The sequence below is a fragment of the Buceros rhinoceros genome, unplaced genomic scaffold, assembly GCF_000710305.1.
Source record: "Buceros rhinoceros silvestris isolate BGI_N320 unplaced genomic scaffold, ASM71030v1 scaffold10036, whole genome shotgun sequence".
NCBI classification, from domain to species: Eukaryota; Metazoa; Chordata; class Aves; order Bucerotiformes; family Bucerotidae; genus Buceros; species Buceros rhinoceros.
The window spans coordinates 380-14,952 of NW_010418077.1; the positions used below are offsets into that span (position 1 = coordinate 380).

The 14,573-nt window shown below is 37.2% G+C and overlaps 1 protein-coding gene across 1 annotated transcript in view; it reads left to right on the forward strand.

Moving 5' to 3' along the window:
- Nucleotides 1-817: 817 nt before the first annotated feature.
- LOC104495431 (Fanconi anemia group C protein-like) overlaps nt 818-14,573 on the forward strand; it is a gene marked incomplete at its 5' end in the record, with an annotated part of 15,982 nt that continues 2,226 nt past the window's right edge. The window contains 6 exons of the mRNA XM_010138397.1: nt 818-870; nt 3,920-4,019; nt 8,653-8,728; nt 9,549-9,630; nt 11,580-11,751; nt 14,537-14,569. Coding sequence (XP_010136699.1) covers nt 818-870; nt 3,920-4,019; nt 8,653-8,728; nt 9,549-9,630; nt 11,580-11,751; nt 14,537-14,569 — 516 coding nt within the window. The remainder of the gene's footprint in view (nt 871-3,919; nt 4,020-8,652; nt 8,729-9,548; nt 9,631-11,579; nt 11,752-14,536; nt 14,570-14,573) is intronic.

Genomic DNA, 14,573 nt, shown 5'->3' on the forward strand with positions numbered 1-14,573 from the left:
TAATTTCAGAAGTACAAAGCGTGAACTTCTTCTTTGACTTAGGCAAATGTGCTCTGGGGATTGTGTAAGTAGTTTTTTATTATCAGTGCTCTGTAAAAGCCTAATAAATCCTAGAATTTAAGAACATGGGATTAGAAACTAGTGTGTTTACTTGAGCATGTTTAATATAGTAACTTTCTTAAAGCAGTCTTTTGACTGGTGACAAGTTGAAAAGCTTCCCTAGTTTAAAAAAAAGATATTTTTTTTTTTATGCACTGAAATATTTACTTATACTAGCAATTCTGAGATGCACAGAAGATAATACTGTGAAAAAATGCTGTGGACCAAAATGTGTGTGGTATTATTAAAGGCAATGGTGATAAAATAAACTTAATTTCTGGAGTTTAATTTTGAAGATGTAGCAAGAATCTCAAAGCACATCCAAAAGGAATTGTCTATGAAGAGGAGGGGAAACCTTTTTGTAAATATTTACCCTGTCTCTTGCCTCTAGCAATTTCATGCAACAACCTGTTTTTCCTAATTGCCACCTTCAGTATTTTTAGTGATCATTGTCATAAAGTTTGGGTTCCCAGGTGTTTGCATTTATCAGCTGCTTAGCCTGCTTGGTGTCTCCGTGGATCTCTGTCCATGACTTTGATGTAGATATTTTGCAGAACATAATCCTGAGAAAATCTGAGAGTTTAGTAAGAGTTGATCTGAGATTTGCAGTTTAATAAATGCAATGTAATAGCACCCACAAGATAAGTTGTAGATTATACAGTGGCAGTTGAGTTGTTTCTTATTAATGACTAATTTTCTTTCATCTATTTATCAACAGCCACAAGCAGCAAGCCATCCTGCCGTTTTCAGAGTTGTAAATGAAATTTTCAAGTAAGTTTTGGAATTATAGAGGGAAGTGTTTCAAATGTGTTTCAAACTCTGAGGTTTTCTTCATGAGAAGGCGGCATATGGTAATCTGGGATGTATTAGAATTTCAGGACGCCTTTTCCTTTACTCATATGCCTTAGTGTCCCCTTCTGTGTAATATCCTGCAAATAATGAAAAATATTTAAAATCTTGTGAACTTTACATAAAAATTACATTGTAATAATCGTTGATACAGTTGACTACAATGTATTTTAGCCTTTAAAATTTATTTTGTACTCCAGTGGAGATTTGTGATCGAAATACAATTTTGAGGTGCAAGTTAGAAATGCTGAAATGGCTTGGCCAATGACGGCATGAAGATGGAATTTATCTGAAACGTTTGCACTTACTAGTGTAGCAACATTTACGTTTTGCTTATAGTCTTCAGGATTTATATCAGATATGCTCTTAATGGCATTAAACTATTGATCTGCCTGTCAATAATGAGTCTGGTTTGGAATTCATTATTTTGAAGCAATGTATATTGTTTACCACATGGGGGCTTCTAGTCCTTTGTACTCAGTTTTCAGTGGCGGCTTCTCTTTTCACTTCACTTGACTTATTATTTTATCATTATTTACTAGATTTACCCCTGGTGTTGTGAGTATTACAGTTTCAATACAACAATGATGTATTTAGTGACTTGACATTCTTTGTTCATCAAGAAAAAAGGGATCCCAGGTGGATATGTTTGGGGATATTTGCCTGTCTGTGTGAGTGTTTAAGTTTGTGCAGGCACTAACAGGAGTCTTTGCTGCAGAAACTGTGGACTGCTGTATGAGGAGAGCAGAACCGCTCGGCAGCTATTCCTGCGACAGTCCTTTCTGTTGCTGTGATCCACTGTCTGGGCGCAGCTAGCAGTTTCTGAATAGTTGAGACCAGTAACTTTCCCAAAGCAAAATATACTTCAAAATTAATGTGACTTCAACAGACTTGTACTAAAGGCTGGAGGCTGTACATTGTGATGGTATAGGAAGAAAAAATCTGTTCAAGCTTCTTGGCTTATTTTGGGTCATGGTATAAAATATTTTCTAAAAAGAACACAAGACTACATAACTCTTTTCCACCCTTTCCATTTGGTAGAGTAGAAATGGATGAGATGCTCTTTCTCGGATAATGCGAGACTTTGTCCAGCAGAGTGTTTCCTAATAAAACTTTCCACTTGTATTAATCTTCCAGATCATCTTAGAAATTCATCACGTTTTCCTGTTCCTCAGCTTACATTTTTGTTCCCTTCTTTGTTTTCAAATTTTTCTACATAGTGTGCTTGTTCCTCTACATTGTTGGTATTAAGTCCTTAATATATTTTTAAAATACTCTGTTTGAGGTCTTCTTGGTATTATGTGTGGCTGTATATGTTATCTGGCTTTAGCAAACCAATTGGTTTCTGTAGCTTTGTGTTCTTTTCTGTTGTACTTATCTGACATCCTTCCAACTATTATCAAGTGGTACGCAGATGTTAACATACTATACCAGAATTAGTCACAAGTAAAATTTTAGAGGGCTGGTGATAAAGAACTTGTATTTCATTGCTTGGAAACTGTTATGCTTCTACAGCTGTCACAAAACTTTTATTTTGGGGGTTAATATTCCGTAAGAAGTACAGATGCTAAGCATTGTGTCTCCTTCAGGAATAACTTTTCCTGCTATTTGCATGCTTTTGCTTGAGATTGATTGTGCTAAAATGTTTTATCTCAGGGATATTAACTTCTGCTTTTATTTCCCAAGTAGAAGCTTATTTTTAGAAAATCATAGAATAATTTAGGTTGAAAAGACCTTTAAGATCACAGAGTCCCAGTTAATAATAGATGAGATCTGACTTAAATTTGTTTATAAACAATTCCTTCTCTCTTTGTTAAAATTTTCTTGCTATGTACAGCTATGCAAAAGTCCATACACCTAGACTGCCTTGAGTTTCTGTGTGCTGTTTCTTGTGGTTTTATTAGTGATTATATTTGCCTGTAGTTTTGTGAAAATTCTCTGTTACAATGCATTAGCTGTTCTTATCTTTTACATCACTACAGAAAGAACAAAACAATTCTCTAATAAAAAATTTAAATCTCAGTGGCAACTTACTTTTGAATGTTTTTTTTCCTTACTCTTTCAAGGAAGAGAATGAAAATTACACTTCGCTGCCCACGTGTTTTTCTGCTCCATTTTGATCAAGGTTACAATGTGCCCTATGGAAGGCCAGTTAAAGCGTTCACCTTCCTGAACCTCCAGACTGGATTTTATGACACTGAAAGTACTTTCATCGGTCCCTAATTAAATCTGTAGCAATTACTGATCTAATGTACGCCTTTGGTATGCACTAATTTCTGCTGCTGGTTCATTGCTTAATAATCACTAAGGAGTCACAGCAATTGAATAGCAGCTGTATCATTTAATATTTAACTTTAGTCTCATTGTGTAGTTTTTAAAATATATAACTGTTATATTTGATCAACAGCTTTTGTTTCTTTCCCTGGCTTCTGTAGGAGAGTTACATTTAACAGTTTAAATCAAGAGATTTTTAAATTTTTTTTCCCTTCCAGGTGCCGTATCCCAGAATATTGTACTAGACTGTACTTTCTCTCTAATTTGAGAGTACCTGTGGGATGCAATCCCACAAAACACTAAAGTATGCTTAACTGTAGGCATGGGAATAGTTGCTCTGAACCCTATAAGACTGTTCAGATGCCAAATTTGCTTAATAAAAATGTGGCAATCTCTTTTTTAATTTTACACTTTTTCCTGCTATTGGTAGGATAAATTATTTAGTAAGTATGTACATACTTACAAATAAATCTAGTTTATTTGTAGGAGTTGCTTTTTTTTTTTAAAGTAAAAATACAGTTTAAAAAGCCTGAAAAGATAGTATTTTTGTCAGTTTCCACACTGCCATAAGCTCAGACACAATGTGAATCTACAGCTTACAGAGAATTGACTTCTTTTTTTCTTAATTTCAATTAACAGTGGTGTGATGGGCAGGCTAATTATCCAACGTGTCATACTCTAACTTTTCAATGCTTAGGAGTGCGCTGCTGGAAACTGATGGAACTCCAGAAGTGATGATCGTAATACAGGTGTTTACCCAGCTCTTCCTTCAGGATCATCAGAATGAAAACAAGCAGGTTAGTCAAGATCTATTTCTTAATTTTCCTTTTCAGTTGGAAGAGACGAGATTTCAGAAGAACAATTCTGTTAAGAATTGCAAATGAATATAGTGAGCTAAATAATAGTATCTCTCCACAGCTGTATATACATGGCAAAGTTCGATTTAAACTTTTTCACCTGTGAGTAAAATTACAGTGTGAAACCAATGTGTAAGAGCAATTTACCTGTCTTTACCCTGGAGTAAATCTAAACTGTGATTCCCACAAGGGCAGTTCCTTCAGTGCTGAAGGTTCTGCCTGTATAGTGAACATGATCGTGATCATGTGATAGAAAGGATGAAAACCTTTAAATGCATATTTCTTTTGCAGTAGCAGAGTTTTTGATAATAAATGAAAGAGAGATAATAATCCCCTTCCCCAAATAACTCTAAGTAGCATACCGAATCGTCAGATTTGTCTGTTCAGAAGGTAAAAGACACAGAATACATACTGGTTTCCGTTTCTGGTCTTCAGCAGTGGCCTCTGAGAAATTTTTCCTCAGTCTAAAGCTTCCAGTTTCCCAGCTTAGTGTCTAATCTTCACAGATTTTTATACAGGACATATTGAACTGAATTAAGTAGAATTACTTTTGTATGCATTAATTTAAACAAGAGCAGCATCAGTTTCTGATTTTTAAATATCGAAATGGAGGTCTTTTCTTGTTTATAGGTTGCACACTTCTTTACTGGTTCCCAAACCACACTGTCATTTCACATCCTGACCATTTTGTTTGGTTATTTATCTTCAATTGATATGACATAACTTTGGAAACTATCCTATCATTTAATAGCTTTCACTTTATACTTAAGAAAATTTCCAGTTCCTTTGATTTTTGCACCTTTTTGGGAAGATGGCCGTTAAGAAAATCTTGGGACTTCCTGGAACTTGTGATGTACTGGCCCTTAATTAGCTGTGTGATTGAATCTATCCTCTAGCTTCAGGCAATATGAATTCAGGATGAAACTACCACTGTCTTGCTTAATATATGGGTGTTGTGCATGTTAATTTTATGCCACCCTGCCTACATGGCAGCAGCACACTGTGTAGCCCCAGGTAGGGGTGACTGGGTGGAGAATGCAAGATTCCACACCCATCAGACACCCAGGATCTAATCGCACTGTGGAGGTGATGCATTTGCTTCAGGGTGAAAGCCCGTCACCTGCTGGCATTGTGACATGGACTATTGCCCACTTTTTTGAACTGGTTTTAAATGTTAGGTTTCCCCTGTTTGACTTGTATACAGTTTAATTCTTGGGGCTCTAATTAAGGTATTACCTTCAATAATAGAATTTAAAATTCACAGTTTACAAATCAACCATAATGTTAATTAACAGTTGGCTTACAAAAATGCAGGCACAGACTGCTTCCTGAACTTTGTTTAAATCAGTCAGATCGTATTTTTTTTTTGTTATACCAATATTACATATAATCATAAGGCACTCCTTTTTTGTGGTATCTGGATGCCCTTGATAGGGCATAATGTGCTTCATTAGCATTTCACAGAGGAATGGTAAAACCAGTAATGTCAGAGGATGAAGAATGTTCCGGTTGGGTCATTGAGACCTTCGGTATTTATAGTACAGTTAATTGAAAAAAGGCTAGGCAAACAGATTTGTTCACAAAATTTCTGAAATAACAAGGTCATGTTGGGCAGTTGCACAGGTTTGGAAGGCAGGAGGAGAACAATTCACTGTTGAGGTGTGGCAGCCATCATAAATAACTTTGTAGACCATCTAGAGGGAACAAGCTTCGGCAGAAAAAAGCTGAAGAGTGTGAAAGAAACAACACTACAGGGTTTAGGAAGAGTCATGTTTCCTCTATGATTGGGAGGTTGAAAAAGGTATAAATGGAAAATGGGGTTTAAACCTACTTAGGAAATAAGACCAATTGTGTAGTCATTGAATAAGAAATTTGAGAATAGGTGTACTGAGATAACTGTTGGGATAATCCTTCTTGTACAAACAGATTTTATTCAAATTTGTAATGGTAGTGAAAGCTGACCTAAGGATATTTGGGTCATGTTGCTTGTAAATTTATGAACTTAAAGTTCATGGTTTATTTGATGGAAATTATAGTTTGGTCCAGGATTATTTTCCCTCTATCATTTCAGAATTGTCATTGGTTTTCACCTGGGAATTTTATTTTAAATAGCTCAATAAATATTTTAAGCCAGTGTTCAACCTTTATGTCTTGTTATACATCACCTACTATAACCAGTCATATCCAAACTCATTCTGGGTGTTTGCACCCTGTGATGGCTTGTGTAAGGAAAGAACTGCCTAAAATACTGTGGTTTTATCATAGGAAGCAAACCTTTTTTGCTTTGCTTAAACAGTGTGCTGAAAACTGGTTTTCACTTACTTTATAATTCTGTTTTCATATGTAACTCATGCTGTGGGTTGTCTTGGCTACTACTAACTGTGTCAAGGGCTGCTTTTTAATGGGGAGTTTTGGTGCAAGGTAATTGGTTACATGCATACTTCAGTATAGCGATGATTAATCTTTAATTAACCTAATTCCACTTGACAAGTAGACTTTCAGAGTCCTACCACACCAGTAATACATGCGCTGTCTGAAAATATATATTAGTGTGCTGTAATTTCAATTAACTGTTGTTTGCAGAACAAAAATATGAGTAGAGAGACAATGTGTCATTCATTTATTTATGAGATGCATGCATGTACATTCCGAAAGAAATTACTTACTGAATAGGGTCTTCCTTACAAATTTATCACATTTTAGAGTCTGTGTTCTCGGTTTGTGTTTTGAAAGATGATCTATTTGCTAAATAGTCTCTTACTCCTAAAGAAAGGAGGCAGAAGAGTTCCAAGGTCATTGGATTTGAAAACAGAAATGACAGAATTGTAGCGTAGTTGAGGTTGGAAGGAGCTTCTGGAGGTCATCTTGTCCAACTCCCCAGCTCAAGCAGGGCCACCTAGAACAAATTGCCCAGGACCATGTCTGGCTGGCTTTTCAATATGTCCAAGGACTGAAACTCTACAACCCCGCTGAGCAACCTGTGCCAGTGCTTGGTCACCCTCACAGTGGGGAAAAAGAAACCCCAAAAACCAAACCGAAACCCACCCCTCCTCCCTGTTTTCTGATATTCAGAGGGAACCTCCTGTGCTTCAGTTTGTGCCTCTGGTCCTGTTTCTGGGCTCCACTGAAGAGAGCCTGGCTCCATCTTCTTTGTACCCTCCCTGCAGGTATTTATACACATTTTCAAGATAGCTCCTGAGCCTGCTTTTCCTTGGGCTCTCTCAGCTTTTCCTCAGAGAAGAGACACTCCAGTCCCTTTATCATCCTCATGGCTCTTTGTTGAACTCTCTCCAGTGTGTCCATGTCTCTCTTGTACTCAGGAGCTTAGAATCGGGCCCCAGGTTTGGTTTTTGGAGTGGCTGCTCGCTGGTGCTGAGGAGAGGGGAAGGCTCACCTCCCTCAACCTGCTGGCAACCCTTTGCCTGGTGCAGCTCAAGATACCATTCGCTGCCTTTGAGGCAAGGGCACATGGCTGGCTCAAGTTCATCTTTGTGTCCACCAGGACCCCCAGCTCTGTTTTCGGCAAAACTGCTTTCCAACTCCCAGCATGCAGTCAGTGGCTGGGGTTGTTCCTTCCAGGGTTCAGGACTTTCTTTGTGGAACTTCATGAGGCTTCTGTCAGCCCACTTCTGCCAGCCTGTCAAAGTCCCTCTGGATGGCAGCATGACCTTCTGGCGCATCAGCCACTTCTCGCAGCTTTGTGTCATCAACAAACTTGCTGAGGGAGCACTCTGCCACACCATCCAGATCATTAGTGAAGATGATAAACAGAACTGAACCCAGTACTGACCCCTGGGGTGCACCACTAGTTACTGGCCTCCACCTAGATGTCGTCTCAATGATCTCAGGCCCTCTGGATCTGGATATTCAGCCAGTGTTCATTCCCCCTCAAAGGGAGTACATACTGCACTTGCACATGCATGCTACACCTTAGCTGTGCCTGTAGTAGATGTTTGCAGAACAAAAACATAAAAGATATTCTGCTGCTAGTCTCAATTATACACGCAGCAATGTTCACAATATACAAATTGCATGTACACAGATAAATAAGAGGACAAGTCTGTCATCTGTGGGTACCCTACCTTGTGCTGAATCAGTTCCTAAGGATTCTAGGTTTCCATTTTTGAATAGAAGGCAATAATCTACATTAAACCCTCAGATTTTTGTGGATGTTATTAGTTCTTAGTTTAATATGATCTGTGAACCTGTTTACACTGGAAAATGAAATTAAATTGATTCGTATCTCTTATAACCTCTGCGTATCAGGAGTAAAGACATTTGTGATTACAGGAAAAAAGCCTGAGAATATTAAGATGTAATATTCTTCATACTGTGAATCTTTTTAAATACATGTATTTTAAAAGTCCATAAATAATTACTTTTTCTAAGGAAGCTTTTCTTGAATAACCCCCTTCTTCCTTTATGCAAAATCCTAGAAATAAGAGTAGAGTTACTTCTCTGTTCTCTTCCTTCAGTCTATATTGTTAATTACTAGCTTAGATGAAATTGTTCACTGTGGTTTTGTTTTGAAAACTGGCAAGAAAGCTCTTAAAATAATGATTTTGTATCGTAGCATAAATTTCCACTGAAGGCCTACTTCCCTTACCATCACCAGCCTCTTGTAACAGCTTTACTCAGACGTCCTTTTGGTAAGTTTTTTCATTAAATATTTGCAGCATTATCCAACCTGCATGATCTGTATATGACTTAAAATAACTTTAAAAGGGATGAAGACAAAATTTTCCCATTTCCTAAACAGGGTGTGTTGACTTAGCAACTTCAGTAATGTTCTTTTAATGTATTTTTTTGCAGGAACATCTAATTCTTATGTAACAATAATACAGATGTAACTTTAGATAAAACTAAACTAGAAGTGAATAACAAAGAAAGAGTGAATCATTTTGCAGGAGTGAAGACAGGTTACTGAGATTGTAAAAATACCAAATATTCTTTCTTGTCTTAAAATATTAGTAATTGTCATTTTGAAAAATTTTATATGAATATTACAAGAAATAGCCTTGCCATTTTTCTCTGAAGCTTGAATTCTGCTGATATTTTAGATGGGAAACCTGGAAAAAAAAATAGGTTTGCAATTTTTATAGTTGAAGAAACCCACTGCTCAGTGTGGTACAGTTTTTCATGAGCAGTAATTTCAGCACAGTACAAGAGCCTCTGAGAATGTTACTCCATCGATTACATATATTAATGTGGAGGTACATCACCCTCATTTGAATACTCTTAGCTGTACTTCCTCATGTGACTTTGTCAGTGAATTGTTCTAAGAAACACTGTAACAGGTGTTGCAAAAACTGGGAAATTTTGAAATTACATTTTAAGTGCTTTGTGATAACTGAATCAGTTTGCACAAAATTTAATGCTAGCTTGATGTGGTTGATTTCACTGTTCTGTTCTAGTTGGACAGATGATAGATAGAATTTCAAGAGGTTTATTTTCATCTTGCCTCCTCAGAACTGCCAACTACACACTGGTCCCAACACTTGAAGCACATTTCGGATACGCTCAAAGCGTTAGTGGAAGATACAAACGTTAGGTAAGCTGTATTGTATTTGCTAACTTTTTGTACTCTGCATAAGTTACTTCATGAAAAGTCAAGTCATTTGAAGTCTTTGGTGGCTGCATTTCAACATTTTCTTATTATTCTCTAAATAGAGCTTTGTTTTAAAGAATAGGTCTCAGATTATTTACTTACTGAACCTGAATTTTATAGCACCTATAGGCTTGACCAATAACCCTCAGAGTAAACAAAATTGTCATTCCTTTCATTTCAGCGAATAGCATCTGTATAATCAAAATGCTTACTTGCTTACTTGCCCATTTCTCCCCCAAAACTTTTAACACTGATTCTGGATTGAATAAGAAAAGAACTCTTCCAACCAGAAATGCAGCTGTATTGGAAAGAGCCTGTCATGAGTGATACTGTTTTATGAGGGAGGTTGTACTGGTGCAAATATCCAAACTTCAAGCTTCTTTTTTCATAAAAATATGACCGCTAGACTGCAGTATCATCATTTGTTACGTTAGCCTTTGAGTTGACACTCCATATTTCTAACCTGTTGGCCCTTAGATTTTTTTGGCCAAATAGTTGCTATAATGAATGATAGTCCCTGTCTACATGAATTCTGCTTTGGTAGTAGATGCTCTGGGAAAAAATGTGAAAAAAATGAAAAAAGATACATCTCTATCTGTTGCTGCTCTGTAATTCATTCTAGTCAGGTATGTGGCTAGAGCTCGGAGATGAGTCTGCTTAGCTTAGCTCTGAAAGTGAGCTTTCCAAAGAATGTTGAACAGCTTTTAAATTCAAAGAAACCAATTTAATTTTGATTTAAAACCTGAAATAATTCAATAGAAACACAGAACACCTAGGCCAGGGCGACTTGCAGAACAGGATACTCAGCTGTCCCTCTGTGTCCTGGAAGACAGATACTTGCATGCGCACTTGGTTTCAGTTAACTCATGGAGGTTTTTTATCTTTGTTGTTGAGTGGCAGAAAAAAAGCTTTTTGCTGTTCCTTCTGAGGCTGGGCTGTCTGCTGTCAGCTTCTCCCTTTCTGCATGAGCTGCAGTTCAGTGCTGTGTCTCTCCTGTTCATCCCTGAAGTCTGTCAAACCTTTCTGTCCTTGGAGTGTGACCAGTAGCTGACCCTGGCCTCTTAAAGAAACACATAAATCACACTTAGAACAAATAAATAAAACAAATATCATCTATCATAATGTGTAAGAATAATAGAAGCATGTCAGTTCTCCTGTTGTTGCCTAGCCCTTTCCTGGCTTATATTGTCTTTTTCCCCCCTTTCCTTTGATAGTACGCTAGTTTGAATAGTATTGTACTTGCCAGAATACCCTCTTACTTCCTTTAGAAGTCATGCAACAATTATGTTTTCTACCAAATGCTTCTCAGTGACAAAGAAACTGGACCTGGCTTAAGTTTTTAAATCCTAATATCCAATATGTATGCAATTTTTATTACTTTATTCCTGATTCTGCATCCTTTCTACTTAAGATTAACAGAAGAGAAAAAAACCTGCTGTATAGCATATCCTCTTGCTTCTTATAGTCAGTGCTTTCTGTTCATATAGCTTGTTTTTCAGTGGTTTTACTTTACACCAAATGTAAGTCTTACAGCAAGGTGCTTTTTGTGTACTTCTAATCAACAGTTTATTATTATTTGTAGCCATCTCAGTGAACAGTAAATGTTATGTGACAATTATTCCTATTAAATTTGCCAAAAGTTTGAAGAATTGGAGGTTTTAAAATGTTTTTTTGCTGGGGTCTCCAAGAGCTGCTATGCCACCCTTCCCAGGAAACTCATTTGATTATGACTGCAGGTAACAGAGTAGTATGTGGTTGTATGCTTAGCAGATAAGACATTATGTGATGAAGCGTAGTTTAAGGATTTTTATTTTCATGCTTTTCAGTTAAGACATTTAAATATGTTAAATAACAAGAAATACTTACTTAATTGTATCTTTGTTATTTTCCAGTTCTCTTGCTGACCTTTTTGAAATCTGGTTTTTGGTTGCTCATTTTGGAGAATGGCTGGATATTGCAGCAGAACAATTACTGAAGGCTGCTGTAGAACCAGATGCTTTGCTGTGGCTACTGGCATTTTACTACTGTCCTCAGAATGAAAATCAACAAAGGAGTCAAACAATGGTGGGTAAGGTGGAGATAGTAAGCAGCAGTAAGTGGTGAATAGTCTGCTTATATCTTATTGCTGTAGCACAGATAGTGGACACCAGAAAAATGAAAGGTCTGCACTGGAGTAGGTATTGGCTTTACATGGTCTCCTGGGAAGTGTGTTGCAGTGAAGAAGTTGAAAGGTAATTTTTGTGGATTTTCTTAGTGACATTTAGAAAACATTTTTCCTCATTTTAAAGTACATTGTATGGATTAGCACCTTCTCAACTTTTTTTTTAATAACCTGTGTGCTTTTAATCACAAGTAAAACTACTCTAGGAATGATATTTTTTAAATCCTGGTGTGGCAGAATTCAGCATTCCTGTGTTATGGCATCTTCTGAGAAGCAAATAGAATAAAAATCACAACAGTAGTTGAAGCAGTAAGGATATACTTACCAGGCACAGCCCTGAATCCTAACCTCGCCCATATATTCACTTATGTATCTTTATTGATTTTTGGCATGTATGAGATGATTGTAATAAGTATGTTATAGTCACATATGCTAGGTATCTAACAGAAGGAAGCAATGTTCTAACCTTATGCTCTGTACTGCATGAAGAGTGTTGTGTGTCTATGTATGCATGCAAATACATGAAACCCTTTAATTTAGACTTATAACACAAGTTTGAACTGTGCCTAGCAATCTGATCTGCAAATGTGGCTGCAGCATCTCTAGTTTTCCTTGGTCTGAAGAGGTATTCTGTTTGATTTAAAAATGCAGCTCAGGACACTACACTAGTAAAACATCATGCTTTCATTTTGTATCTAATGGTCTATGTACAACAGCGTGTTCTGAAATGTTTCGTTTCCTTCCCCTCCTGACACCCAGATAGCACTACAAACACAAGCTCAGCTCACAACCCCATCACTTTTAAATCTTTTTCTCTTTAATTTGTTACAATCTAGGAGCAGTGGTGAGGTGTGGGCTGAGCAGAGTTAGGTTAGAGCTGAAACGAAGTAAAGAAACCAGGGTTGGTTTTAGAATGCAGTTTTGGGAAAGAACGCAGTACCCAAGCAATAAACATGAGTGAATGAAACTGAAGGACGATAGGTGCATGTGTGGAACATTGTTCCAACTCCAGCACCACAGAATAAAACCACATTGTCCCATACGAAAAATCATCTCCCTGTGTGCCCCCTATTCTGTCAGTTTGTTATTCTGTCATAATGTATGACAAACCTCAGTGAGAATAAAGCTTTTCCACTGACAGCCCACACTGTTACTCATTTGTTCCCAGAGTTCTAGTATGTTGTTTCATTATGATTCTTTTCCTTAGTTACTTCAAGTAAGACTTCCCCCCCCACCCCAGGTCAGAAGCATTCCCACAATTTTATGCAAAGCTTCTTCCAGCAGTTAGATATTTGCTTTTTCTTGTAATTAGTCCTTTGGCAGGTTAGCTTTTTTAAGTGGAGTGGTTTCCTCCTCAACCCCTGCACCTTTCACCAGTTAAGGATTAAGATGGGATGGGAAATTCTGGCAGATGCCAAGCTGAAGGACTTTTCATTCAGCATATTTTTGTGTGGAGAGGAGTGCACTCAAGATTTTGTCTTCCTGCTACTTGCTTTAGGCAGCAGCTTATGTATCAGCAGGAGTGGAATACATAGGGTTAAAATTATTTAAATAATTTAAATAAGAAAAAGGCTACTTTTGCTCTTCTGTAGACTTCACTCAGATGTGCAGGACTGAATATTCTGCTCCACAATATTTATTCATTTGTTGGACTCCTTTCATACCTTCAGACTCTGAAACACTGGAAAAACAAAACTTGGAGGTTGGTTGTAGTAACGTTGGCACTGGCACATGGGATGGAGGCACACCAAGAATAGGACTCACAGAGGGATAAAGAATTCCAGTTACCTTTCTTTAGATTCTGGTATCATTTGTTCGCTCACATTTAATTATGGATATAATGCAAGAACAGCAGCTTTTTCAGACTATTTTATGTGGAATTGTTTATAGGCCAGGGATGAGAAAAGCAATGTCAGGTAAATGACTGGAATAAATTCTAATGAACAGGGTTGAGAATTGACTATCCTTCTGCCTTGGGGCTGCAGTGGTATATTTTTCCATTTTTCCTGCACTTACACATTTAGGTTTTTTTCTACCAGTTTGTTTGGTTTATTTTTGATACAGTGAACAGAATAATTGCTAGGATTTTTTTATCTAAAAAAAATTGCTTTTCATAAGCAATAGTTGCTTATAGTTATTTTCTGTCATTTAGGTGCCAAAATCTTTTGTTTTCTACTCCCAGTAAAAATTAGGTTTTATTAGCTAACTCAAAAGGTAAAAACAGAAGTTGCAAACAACACAGGAAGAAGGAAAAAATTGCATTCTTACCAGAACATTTTATCAGCTGAGGTCAGGTTGCATGGGGATTTAACTGATTTGTAGCAGCAATACTGAAATGAGCCCTTGAGGATCCTGTGTTCTTTTTCCCACAATGCAAAAATCTGACCATGTTCTGTTGAAGGACTTTGTCCATTTCCTTTCATTATTAAAAAAGGTCAAATCCTGGCTTGATGCCCTGCCTGCTTAATTTGCAAGACCATAAAAAGTTTAAAATACCCATTCTGTCCACCTCTGTCTCTTTGAATCAATACAAAAGAAACGTGTACAGCCCTTCCGGACCTGTTCTCCCTGCTGCTTAAACTCAAAGTCTTTTCATGTTTGGGTAGTTTCTGCCAGGGATCAGTTTCCTGTTTGTGAATGACCTTTACTCTTCTCTGATATTGCAACCTTTGAAATTGTTTCCTACAGGTAGAAGCTCAAGCAGTCTACAGTCATCTAATGACGC